The 13,254-nt window shown below is 45.8% G+C and overlaps 1 protein-coding gene across 1 annotated transcript in view; it reads left to right on the top strand.

The window, feature by feature from the left end:
- CABCOCO1 (ciliary associated calcium binding coiled-coil 1) overlaps positions 1-6,176 on the top strand; it is a 42,957-nt gene extending 36,781 nt beyond the window's left edge. Inside the window, exons 8-9 of the mRNA XM_063306292.1 lie at positions 2,110-2,208; positions 6,009-6,176. Coding sequence (XP_063162362.1) covers positions 2,110-2,184 — 75 coding nt within the window. The 3' untranslated portion in view covers positions 2,185-2,208; positions 6,009-6,176. The remainder of the gene's footprint in view (positions 1-2,109; positions 2,209-6,008) is intronic.
- The last annotated feature ends 7,078 nt before the right edge of the window (positions 6,177-13,254 follow it).

Genomic DNA, 13,254 nt, shown 5'->3' on the forward strand with positions numbered 1-13,254 from the left:
TACTTCAAGAATATTTTTTAAGCTTGCAGTACAATTTGTGGGTTTGTGCACATTCCTCCAAAAGGAAACATTTTGTTCATAATTTTGCTTAATGGAGACACTTTTTGCAGTTTTCGTCCATGCACTTTTTTGAATTAGGGAGCTGCGTAACGCCCTACAGAGAAGAATGGATTCTGGAACGTAGCCGAGGGTCCGTATAGTTTGAAAGTGGGAAACTGGGGGGCTACCTTTCCAAGGCCGGTGGTGCCCTTCTCCCCTCCCCAGCTGCCCCCTCAGCCTGTGCTGCCCTGGGGCTTCCCGACACCCCCTCCCAGCTCACAATTCTGGGAATTGTAGCCCAGCGCCTGTGTGAGTTCTGGCCTGCAGAGAGCCCGGCCTCCGTTGGTGTGTTACTCTCTGCAAAGAGTCCCTTCTTGGGCAAGAGCTGGGTTGGAAGGAGGAGAGAAGCCATGGCAACCTGGCACAGATTGGTATTGCCCAGAAAGTGGAGTAGCCAGTTCCTGCTGCCAATAAGGTAGCTTTACAAAGTAGGAGTGTAGAAGAGGCCTGCGCTGGTGGTGGCCTTTTCTCTTCCATGCCATCTCTTGGGTGAGGGAACCCTTCCACCGTGCGCAAGGGCGTGCAGGGCCCTCTGAGCCGCATTCCCATTCATCAAGTTATTGCAAATGAAAGGCTTCTAAGTTCACTATGAAAGCCCCAATTAGCCAAGAACTTCCTTCTGACTCTCAAGGCTTCCCAGGCCCTTCATCTCCCACCTTCTCCTGCACCGCCTTTCCTATCGATAGCCTTGCCCTGCATTTCTACCACTTCTCTCCCCAATATCCTTTCCACAGCAACCTGCATGCGCTTCAGTAACTGCAACCCTGGACCTTCATTGTCTGGAACCCCTCAAGAAGGGTCCGCGCAAGGGTCTAAATGTTGTCCAACATTGCAGAGGAAATGAAAGCTTCTGAGACATTAGTTTTTGACAAGCCATGCTATCTCTTTCCACAAACCTTAACAGACACTCCTATGGAAAGGTTGCATATGTCCCAGGGCTGCCAATAATGATGGAATTTGACCCATGTTTCTTTTTAGATTTTTAGGCAGCAAAGCTACAGAAACACAGTTTATTAGCTCTGTTGACCTCTGTGTGAGCAACACACTGAAATTAAGCTCTGCATTCTGATACCTCTCCCTAGGATGTTTACTAGCAAGTAAGCTTTAGTTAAAAGAGACTTAGCTCACCTTTTCCCTTTCATTTCACTTCCAGTTGGATCTTCAAAAGTGCAATGGTTTTTTCCCCCCAGAAAACGAATCTCCACAGCAAAGGAAAGAGAACGGAGCAATAGGTCGCCTTCCAAAAGATTTGACCCACAGTCACAAATTAGTATTTAGAATAAAACAGAATAAAATACTTTATTGGCCAAGTATGATTAGACATACAAGGAATTTGACTTCAGTATAAGAGCTATCAATATATTTACATTATATATATATATATATATATATATATATATATATATATATATATAATATTATGTAATATATTTTATAGATTAGTCTGAGAAATTGCTGTAACTTGTGGGGGAGACATTTGGCACCTGAGAATTTCTTCATGGTAAACATGTGGCATATTGAACGATACCAGCCTTACCAAGCTTGGTGACTCCAGATGTGTTGGAGCAAGACTCACGTAACTGTGTGCTGGGGAAGGAAGACAGGAGTTTTAGTCCAACACGTCCGCACTGTCTCCCTTTGGGGAAGGCCAGGCTGTCTGCCCAGGAAGATGACCCGTGTTCTGCAAGCGCAGGTTGAGTGCTTCAAACATCGAGAAGCCAAGAGGCATTTGCTGTCCTGTGCCCCACAGAGAGCTGAGCCCTGCGCTGGGTCTGGAGCAAAGGGAGGTTAGGTGGAGCAGAAGAAGAGAGTCATGGGGTGCTTGGCCTGCCCCACTGGAGCTGCAGGCAGTTCAAGTCTTGCCCTTTTTCCAAAGCCAAGCAGGAGAGTTACTTATGGACTAGCCAATGTCAGCTAAAACAAGACAATCTGTAGTATGCTTTTGATGCAAAGCAAACAAAATAAAAGAGACAGAAGACTACAGAGTTGTTAAAACTTATTTCTTCATAGTCTGAGATCTATGAGAAGCTGCAAATGCAAGAAGACATCTATTCAGTGAAAATAGAGAAGTTGAAGAAGGCCTGAAGCCATCAGAGCAGCAGAGCAAAGGTAGGGTCTTAACACAGAGCAATTCATTGGGTTTTGTTGGGAAGGTAAGCATAATTTAGGCCGTATCCACCTACTGGAAATCTGCATTTGTCTCTCATCATTCTCTAGAGTTAGACTGGATAGCGAGATCCTGGAGACTAGAGGACAGTGAAAGACACTTGAGACTGACCCTTCCTTTAAAACAATCCCTGATTTTCATACTTCTTTTGAAACCTGAATAACATCAGATTTTGTGGAGTTCTCTTTCTGTGTATGTTGGTGGAAGATATTTGGAGGACTCAAGTATGTGCTTCTACATTGTAGGGCTGGTAAGCAAAGTCATTGTGATGGTTGCCTTATTCATAAAAAACACAGACTCACCAGCCAGGGCTAAGGATATCTGGTTTATTGAGAATAGAATGCAGACACGGAGAAAGACGGGAATGAGCACATGGCGTGCGAGGTAGCCGGTAAATACCCGCGGTGCGGACCTGATCCTTCCCCACCCCCCATTGTCCCAAAGTCTTGACCGATGGTGAACCCGGAGTCTCGATGGGCGATCAGGGGGCGATTCCGGAGTCTCGATGGGCGATCAGGGGGCGATTCCGGAGTCTCGATGGGCGATCAGGGATTAGCGCTGATTACCTCTGTCCTCTTCCTGTGTCCGGAGCAGGTGTGTCCCCCGTGGTAATGCAGAGATGTCAGGGAGATAGGATGATGGCTTCCCGGGTCAGGGCAAAGGTATGGCTCCTTTGTCCTTTATCTGTTTTTTCTTTCAGTGCTTATGGGATTAGCACTGGTTCTTTCCTCCCCCCTCCCCTTCACCGGAAAGGCATGTTCCCCGTTGTGATGTATGTATACATCGCAACGGGGGACATGGCAGTCATCCTTGGTTGTTACAGCCTTATCTCCTTTCTGTGAATTTTTCTGCCATCCTCAGGCTATCCAAACCTGAGGCAGCTCCCCCAATTTCTGCATTAAGAGAGGAGCAGAAGATGGGGGAAGTTCTCTGGTGGTCAGGGCATGAGGGCTTCTGCCTGTTCCCTGTCCTGGAAGATCAGGATCACCCTTTGGGAAGGCAGTCAGAGTCCCTCCTTCTGGGGAAGGGTCCTGGCCTTCTTCCTCAGCATTTCCCCCACTCATCCTTTACACCCCACCAAAATGGAAAGAGCCACAAGTGAACAACTAGCCATGCAGATGGGGTGGAGGGGAGAGAGGGGGCTTCTGTGATGGTGGCCTGAGTTACTGCGCTGATGGACAACTAGCCTGAGATGGATTGTCCTTCACAGATATGAGGAAAAAGTGTTTGGCAAAACGTGGCAAACGTGATTAGAAGGCTTTCCACTGAATTCTTTGGGGTGGAGGGGGGGTGGCAATAAAGCCTTACACTGTATAGAAGGAAGCAGAGAGGGAGCTGTAACGGGGCCTGTTAAATCACTCATTGAAAAATCAAATGAAAGAGCACCGGCTCATAAATTTCACAGCTTTCCGTGCTGGGACAGTAATGCTCAGAGTAGGAAAAATCAACAAGACGAGCTTGAAACCTTTATGCAGGAAGGGACGTACAATTTAACAGGTAGAGACCTGATGGGATGATTGACATGGATGGAACATAGCAACTAAGGGACGCAAGCAATACATGGAAGCAATAAATGAGGAGGAGGAGGAGGAGGAGGAGGAGGAGGAGGCTGTACTTCCAAAGATTTGCTGCTCAGAAATCAAAGTGAATTAATTTGACAATGCTGTGGAGAGCATCTGGATTAAAACAAACCTGGCAATGAAAGAAAGCAGTACTGTTGGTGATGGCTGCTGTTGCTCACCACACCAAGGAGAGATACACAACATTCTCTACTTAGGAAACAGAAATAAAGTGCAAGGATGGGAAAAATCTGGTTTGATAATAGTACTTGTGAAAAGGGTCTTCAAAAAGAAGTTCAATAGTATCCAAATCATGGGCGTTAATAATTCGAATGACTTCTGTGTTGGTCAGCCTCCCCATTGAATAATCAGCTCTGGTTCTGTTAAGAAAACTCCAAACAAGCTGGAACTTTCTTTGTTCAGAGAAGACAAGAAGGGGACTCATGAGTGAGTCCTTGGAAGAGAAGGTGAAGGAATTGAGAATGTGTGGCCTTAAAAAGAGAAAACCAAAGAGGCTCTTCAAATGTCTGAAAGGATTTTGCTCTAAAGACTGTTAGATCTTCTCCCAGAAAGATTGGGGGGGGGCTGCTTTTCAGAGGGGCTCTCTTCCAGTCCTAGCTCAGGTCTCCCTGGTCCTCGGCCCTACCATTTGCACACACAGCCTAGTGAAAGCAGTAACGCCTAGAGCTGATTCTTAGTGGGATCCCCTTTCCCCTGCCTTTTGCTCCTCTCCACTCCTCTGCTTGTGTCCAGCCGCAAATGAGCTTCCTCAGTGGAGTTACCTGGTTTGCACACCCTTGATTGGGCTTCTCCATCAACAGCAGGAGGTGCAGAAGCTGCTTAAAACTCACCTTGACAACTCCTGTTCAAGGATGCTCTTACTGGAACTGGGGGAGTTTAGAGTGTACTGTGAAGTGTAGGGGGTGTCTGTAAGAATACTGAACAGAATTGCACGTTTGAAAATAATTGTTTGAATAAACTGGACCACAAGGAGGAAAGGGGCAAACAGAGCAAATAATAATTTTCAAAATATCTAGAATAATTTAGAAATAAAATGCACAATCTTTGGTTAACTCAGAAAACTAAAATGGTCATATAAAATACAATAAAGAGGCATAATGACCATTAGGCTCTGCCAATCTATTTTACACTGCTGTGTTTAATCAATAATTCATTCATTTAAATGTTCCTGGTTGCCTCCTGATGCTCAGAAAATGTTTTGAGCTTCTCTGTGTGACATAAACATGACTGAACTGGAACTTGGCTGGGGCAAAGCTTCTTCTGGTGTCTGCATTGCAGAATTTCTCAAGCTTTTGTCCAAATGCTGGGTTTTGACAAATTACAAGACATTTCTCAGTTTGCCCAGTTTGATTTCCTGAGTTACCCTCTGTGCAACTTGAAAAGCAAAGGTGGTTTCGATCCTCCTGCAACATTCCCAGTTCTGAGCAAACGACAGCACACTCCAAGGGCCATGAAGATCAAGCAAAGGTTTTCCTTCAAATGATAGTTTGCCATCAGGCGGTGGCTCCAGTGCCTCAGAGGCCTGGAAGGGAAACTCCTGAGCAGAACCTCTTCATCATTACACCCCAGTCACCTTCTTCCTGAGAGAGAAACCCTTTTCCATTCTTAAAAAACCTTTCCCACCCTGGAAGTTGGGTAAGGAAGTTTATAGAAGCTAAATGCTCAAAGCCAATTATTAGCAAACATACAAACATCACACAGTATAAAGAGACTGATTTTCAGGGTAAAAGGATGCACGTTTCCAGCACAGGGTTGGTTCTTGCGTTAAAGACCTTTTGATTTTTCTAACTCCATCTCTCAAGAGGTAGCAGCTAAGGCACTCACTAGAGAATCCGACTGGCCACCGTGCCATAGTATTTTCAGCTGAAACCTGGTGTGGTCTCCCAGGATTGGAGGCCCCTCAAAACTCTATGAGAAAGGATAAAAGTTGATATTGAGCCTCAGGGGTCCCTGGGACCAATGGCAGGTATTGCCTGGAGTACAAAACTGCCCCCTCCAGCAAGATAAGAGTCCTCAAGTTGGAACAGATGCCTCCTCCCATCCCCAGGGGACCGGGGCGGTTCCAATAGTGCCCCTCGGCCGTGGGAGGAGCTTAGATGATGATGTCCTCTGTTGGTGACCCTCCAGAGGTTTCCTCACCATTTCTTTTATTTCTTTTCTAGGAAAAGCATCTATAATGAATAAAGGAAAGATGGAATAATTTCACAATGCCTTTTGAAGGCCATCTGGTAATATCCCTGCAAGTATATAGAAGACAGGAGATCTTCATAGCAAGCAGCCCTGCCTTTTTTTTTCCCTGCTCCAGTTTTGTCTTTTGACAAAGTACAATAAATAATCACTTGGGCTACCAAAATACTACAGTGTTGGAAGTCAGGCATCTTACTACACTGAAACAACAGGTGGCAAAAAAGACCTCTGCCTCTTTACTTGGATATTTATTTGTTTGTTTGTTTCATAATATTTATATAGCCACCCATCTCACAAAATGTGACTCTGGGTGGCACACAATAAAAAATTAAAAAATGATAATGTAAAAAACAATCCACAATTTAAAAATTAATATTACAATTAAAAAAGGCAAGGAGAGAGGGACAGATACGAGCAAGAATGGAGCCACCTCAACCGTTCACCCTTCCCTTGGGGCCTGAGGACGTAGCCAAGTCTTGAGGGACCTGTAAAAAGTTAGCAGAGATGGAGCCAGCCTGACCTCAGGGGGGATGATGCTCCACAAGATAGGTGCCAACTCCCACAACTTGCTCTGCTTAACCTCTCAGGGCCTTTGATACCATCAGCCATGCTGGATCTGATGGGACAGGCAGATATAATTGGGGAGAAGCGGTCCTGATGATACCTCACCCCATGGTGGGGATGAGCTCTCCCAGCAGCTTCATGTAGATGTTGAATAGGAGAGGGGAGAGTATAGTAGGGGCCAAGGGCAGGAACTCTCCCCTCCAGTCGCCATGGACTGGCATCAACCCCGGAGGAAGGAGGCAAACCAGCACAATACAGCATGCCCACCCCCAGTCCAGAAGCATACCATGGTTGATGGTATCAAAGGCCCCTGAGAGGTCAAGCAGAGTAAGGATGGTTGCACAACCCCCATCCTGCTCCCACCAGAGATGATCTAAAAATGCCACCAAAGCCGTTTTTGTCCCGTACCCAGCCCTGGATCCTGCCTGAAAGGGATCCAGATAATTGACTTCATCCAGGGTCCTCTGAAACTGTTGTGTGACCACCCTTTCCACCACCTTCTCCAAAAGCAGGAGGTTAGGTACTGGATGAAAATGGTCCAGTATGGTGGGGTCCGGCAATGGTTTCTTGAGGAGGGGCGAACCAAGGCCTGCTTACGAGGTAAAGGAACACCCTCCCTCAAGGAAGAATTCTCCATCACCCAAACCCACTCACACAACACCCCCTGGGCTGCTTTAACAAGCCAGAAGGGGCATGGGTCTGAAGAGCAGGTGGCCAAGCCCACAGCCCTAAGGAGCTGTCCACTTCCTCAGGCCCCACGGGTTCAAACTGTTCCCAGATAACTGGGCAAGGCTCCTCCTGGGCATCTCCCTCGGACCTGCAACAAGTCCTGCGTCCGGCTGCGAGTGAATCTGGGCGACTTTGTCCATTGGGTGCTGAGCAAATTCTGTGTGATCCTGCAAAGGGTCTCCAGGCACCCTTTACCCAAGAGGGCACGTGTCACCCCAAACAGGGCTGCGGGGCAGCCATCTGCAGACGCAGTAAGGGTGGAGAAGTATTGTCGCTTTGCCACCTTTACCGCCTCAAGGCAGGCCTACCCTTTGTGGCATTCATTTTATAGCTTAATTCTCAAAGCCCCTTGGGTAGCTCCTCTTCCCTGCTGCCCCATTTCCCCCATTCTGTTTCTTCTCCAGTGGTCTCCTTACTTGCTTCTCTCTTGCCCACCTCTGCGGTTCCTGTTCCCTCTTACTTCTGTGGTTCCCTTCCTTTCTTCAGCTTCTTCTAGAGAAATCAAGAATTTATTGTGGGTTCAGACAGAAAGAGACTGAAAATACTGCAGAATTGGTCACGTTTCTCTTGTAAAATAATAAAGCTGGATAAGGGTGATGGAAGCTGGGCCATACAGCTGAACGCCCCAAGACCTACCTGTTCTACTGCCAGCTGGCCTTTAGTCCTCCTCAAAGAACTGCAGGTTGCCTCCTTCCTCCCAAGGGCATCTTGCGTGGCTTCCATGACTGCATCATGACCCCATTTCAGAATCATTTCCCTGAGAACCTAGTGCCCTGTAGATCATGCTCATCCTCACTTGAAATTCTTGCAAGACCTTCCAGTAGGTGCACTTTATAAAAAAGGCAGTGGCTCTGTGCATATATATCACTCAGGCATTTTGACTTTCTAAGTTGAATTTTACCTGGGCAATTTATAAGGTTTCTTTTGTATTGCAGGCCCTGGGTATATAATCATTGATTTACTGGGGCAGACCAAAGATCACCCTGTCCAATTGTCTCCACCAGCAAGTGGTGAGCTGAGTTCTGGGTTCTCACAAACACAGTATTTTCCAGTTATTTGTCTTCACATCTCAGGTCTTGAGAGGTGTGTTGAATTTATAGATGGAGGTTCTGTTTAGCAATCATAGTTGATCTTGGATCAAGCTCTTTCACTAGGTTAGTGAAATGAATAACACTGAAGTTGGGCTGATACAGCTGCAGAACAAGAACTTTACATTTTATAATTGTAAAAGGTTATCCCTGTTTTTAGTTATACCCAAATGTTTCAGTCCAGTCTTGTAATCCTCTCTTTTGTTCTAGCTGTTAGATATCAGCTCCAAATGTTCCATTATGTGTTATGCTCACATTCGTAATCTTCCCTGGAGCATAATATTTAAGTCAAGAATTATCAGGCTACTTATAGAGAAGAATTTTGTCCCTTGATTGTGTTCCAGGGAAATGTTTCCAATTCCTTCTCTTGCCAGACACATGATGTGGATCATACTAACCATTTTTCCCAAGCCTCCGTGACCCCTCCCCCCCACCATAATAAACTAATTTGCACCAGTGGTGGTGGGGAATTTGGCAGATGTCTGAAGATGGAGGGTCTCCCACAACAGGCAATGTGGGCAGAATACCATGCAGAACATTCCTTCGTGTAATCCAGTCCAAGCAGAATTGTTTGCAATACCTCCTCGCACCACTGCAATTTTGACAGTTCAGCTAAACATTTTTTAAAAGAAACCCAGGGGAGAGCCAGGAAATTATGGGCTGGTCAGCTGAATGCCTGTTCCAGGCAGATTGATAGAAATGGTGATCAAAGGAAAAAGGAGCCGTGGAAGGAAATTAGCAGGGTTTCTCTGAAAGAGAATCCTGCCTCGCCAAGTGTCTGGAGTTTTTTGAGGGTGCCAGTAGGCACGTGATGGAGGTTGCCCACTTGACTTTGAATCCCTGAATTTTCAAAAAGCTTTTGATAAAGTTTTTTATCTCCAGGATTTACAGTCCTGGGAAAAGAGGCCTGTCTTTTTAATGGGTTGCTAATTGGTTAAAAACCAGGAAGGAAACAGTAGGAATAAATGTGCAATTTTCTGCTTGGAGGGACTGCTGCTTTTTAACTTGTTCGTAATGATCCTGACTTGGGGTAAGAAATGAGCTGAGCAAGTCTGGGGATGACATCAACTATTCAGACAGTGAAAAGCAATTGTGATTATGAAGAACTCCAGAAGTATCCCTTAAACCGAGTCAGTGTTCAGCCAAATGGCAAATGTGGTTCACTTTAAGTAAATGTAAAATGATGAACATCAGGACAGAAAACCCTAAGATCACGTATACCATGATGGGATCTGAGTTGCCTATAATTAACTAATAATGGGGTCGTAGTAGGGAGCTCAGTGGCAATATTGGGCAGTTTCCTTTGGCAACTGTGAAAAAAAAAACAATTCTATGCTAGAGATCATCAGGAAAGGCATTGAAAATAGAGCTTCCAGCTCTGTAATGCCCTGATACAAATCCTCATGTGAACTATTGCATCCAGTTCTGATCATCACCTGTGAAAAATGGATATTATGATAGCGCAGGGAAAAATGCAGAAGAAGACAATCAAAATGGTCATCAAGTTCAAACTTCTTCCATATGAGAAAAGTCAAGAATGGTGTAATTTGTGGCTTAGAAAAATGGCAACTGGGGAGGAACACGGCCAAGGTATATAAAATCAAATGTGGCATGGATACATTTTTCTCCCCCTCTCCACAGATAAGGATCAAGGTTCATCCAGTGGACCTGATTGGAAGGAGATTTGGAAATTATGATGGAAGCATTGTTCACCCTGCATAATTGACCTGTGAAATTCATTGCCATAAAACCTGGGAATGGCCACTGACTGGGATGGCTTTAAAAGGGGTTTGGGGAGAGAGCAGAACCATTGAGTGACACTCACCTTGAGACTCAACGGTTGCCTCTGGGCTGGGGGCAACATGCCGCAAGGAGCGGGAATGTCTCTCTCCCCTGCTTCAAAGCACCCAGAAGCATCCGGCTGGCCAAATGCTGGACTCCAGCAGGGCTAATCTTAGCTTCTTAGCCTATTAGCTCTGACTGCAATATAGGACAGCTGAAGGGAATCACCCAAGATGTTAACTGGATGTTCCTGACTTTCAGTTTGTGCCAAACGGTTAACCCTGCATAATATTTGCATCAGGTAAAGAAATCTTGGGTAAGTTCTGCCTTGCTCTTGATCTTTCAGATGGTCTGTCCTTTGTCTGTTTAATGCCAGGAGGTCCCTCCTGTGTGCAGCCACACCAGCAGTGGGAAGAGCGACCACTTCCCCAGCTCATCTCCTGACACAAACATCTGAAGCAGTGTTTCTCAACCTTGGCTGCTTTATGCTGTGTGGACTTCCACTCCCAGAATTCCCCAGTCAGCATGGCTGGCTGGGGAATTCTGGGAGTGGAAGTCCACACGTTTTAAAGTTGCTAAGGTTGAGAAACACTGCTTTAGGCTCACCATTTTTAAAATGGTACACTTGTTTTCCTTGCAAGAAGCCGCAAGAGACTGGCCTCGGCAGATACTGGGGTGGATGGGGATAATGTGTTTTGTGACTTCATGGAGTGGCCTGAGAGAGGAAGGACAGACTAAATAAGGCCAGGTGTGTCCCCCACCCATCCCTCTTCTCCTCCTTGCACACATCTGCAGTGATGGGAGAAAGGGGGGCCACTGGGAAGCAAAAAAGTATGCAGGAGCGTGGCTTCCTGCATACCACTGATGTGCAGACCCTGAGTTTGATTGTTCATGGTTTATTCAGTACCTTTGAAGAATCCTGAAAAGGTTTTCTTCTGTGCAAATATCTCTTTTGATTAATCAATTGATATCTTCCCCCCTGGGGATCCGACTGGCAATTGTACCCCTCCACCCGCTATTTACCAGCAGCAGGCTTCTTGGAACACATCAGATCAATTTTTTTTTCCCCCTGAATATAAGAGGTGTTATTAGAAATGTTAATAATTGGCCTTTGATCCTTAATCGATTTAATTGGGAGAGTAATCAACTTACAAAAAGCTTCAAACTGATGCTTAAGAGCAGGGTGGGGGGAGGGTTTCAGTTCAAGTTGTTCTTTTAAGAAGGAATTAGGAAAAGTCTTTTTCGATGTTAGCATGATGGTTACTCATTTTGTGTTTTAACCCATGTTTTCTCATCAAGAGCAAACAAAAGAGAACTTGCCCAAACTATTGCAAACACAGCCATTAAAGAGTGAATGGGGGGAGGGGAGTGTAAATACTTCTGTCCATATGATAACAGTGCTTTTGCCATATGGTCAAGTATCGTCACACCCAGATCTCTCATGTACGGTGGTGGATGTGGTTTACCAGGACTTGTTAACTATCTCAGACGCTTCTGATTAGACTTTTATTGCACTATGACCAACCTACCTTCTTTGCTGCATTTTTTAACTCCAGACATTGTATTCTTCTGCTTGGAATTTTCCACCATTTTGCCACTATTTCTTAGTTCTTTCCAGAGGGAAAAAGGTTGAAACCAGAAGGAAAGATTTGGAGTGAAAGGGTTAAGAATAGTGTCCTGGGTCCTGCCTAAACTTAGCTTCCACCGGTCCCAGTCCGTCCCACGCATTCGCCAGGAGACAGAGATGGCATCCCAGCTGGGGCAGCAGCAGATCCCCAGCACTAGAGTGGCACCCTCCGGGACCCAGTCAGTGCAGCCCAGCAGCAGGGCTCTGCATTTCCGCCTGGAGCTGTCCAAGCCTGAAGCTGTCCAAGCCTGACACCTGATATTTGCATCTTCAGGTGTCCTCCAGGCTCCAAAGTCAGGGAGGGGATTGCAGCCCTGTTCCCCTTGGCTGGCTTCAGGGTGTCGCTGGATAAAGCTGTGCCAGTGAGCATCTGCTTCCTTGCCTGCCAGAGAACACAGCCGGGGGTGGATGTGTCTTCGTTGGGTTGAGCTTTCTAGCCCAGAAGAGCCCAATCTGAAGAAAAGCAAGGAGTCTCAAGCAGATTCTGTCTGTATTTGATTGGATGGATCAGTGTTTCTTAATTTTGGCAACTTGAAGACAGGTGGACTTCAACTCCCAGAATTCCCCAGCCAGAATTCTGGAAGTTGAAGTTCACCCGTCTTCAAGTTGCCAAGGTTGAGAAAAACTGATATGGATATTCGTATTTTATTTTTGTTGACAAGTATCCTTTGAGCTGTGGCTTATTTTCAGATGTGGTATCAAGGAGGCTTTGTCACTTGTTAAGTGTAGTTTAGTCCTGGGAGCCATATTATGCCTTAATATTTTGTAGACCCTGCTTCTCATTGGCTCCCCTCTTGCTATTGTTACGGACCACACCATGGCCTTTCTTCTGTCTGGATGCTGAAACCTTGTAAGGAAATCATTCCATAGGTGAGAAGTTAAGGAGAGCTTTAAACAAATGTTTTAACAAAGATCAGACTCCTCTTCTGAACGTGCCCAGCTGAACTGAGAGAAGGGTAAGTTGAAAAGCTCTCTTTTCTTGCTAAAACGTCCCTCCTCTGCCCTTCTCAAAGCCCTGGACTCTCACAAAAGAGGCTGAGGTGAGAACAGCTTAGTTTTAAAGATGAGAGCATAAGAGCGTCATTTTCTACTCTGCAGCACTTGATTAATTAATTTTTTTCTGTTTTCTTACACTTACTACTTCAGAAGCTTAATGATGCTGAAACACTGGTGGGTCTCCCTCCAAGCAGTTAACAGCTCAGAAGAGCCTCATGGTGTTCACTTCCTCCCTTGGCCTATGCAATAACCTGGGTAGGAGAACAAAACAAGCTAACTATGCTGGTCTGCAGAGATCTGAGCTAACATGGGGCTGATTCACACGTATAACACTAAACTGCAGTCTGATGCTGTTGATGAGCCCACCTGTTTCCTGTAGCGTAGAGTTCAGAAGACCTGTAAAAACTGTGGTTAATCTCAAAGCCAAGCGAAGCT

Source organism: Candoia aspera, chromosome 6 (genome assembly GCF_035149785.1).
Source record: "Candoia aspera isolate rCanAsp1 chromosome 6, rCanAsp1.hap2, whole genome shotgun sequence".
In the NCBI taxonomy this organism is placed as follows: domain Eukaryota; kingdom Metazoa; phylum Chordata; class Lepidosauria; order Squamata; family Boidae; genus Candoia; species Candoia aspera.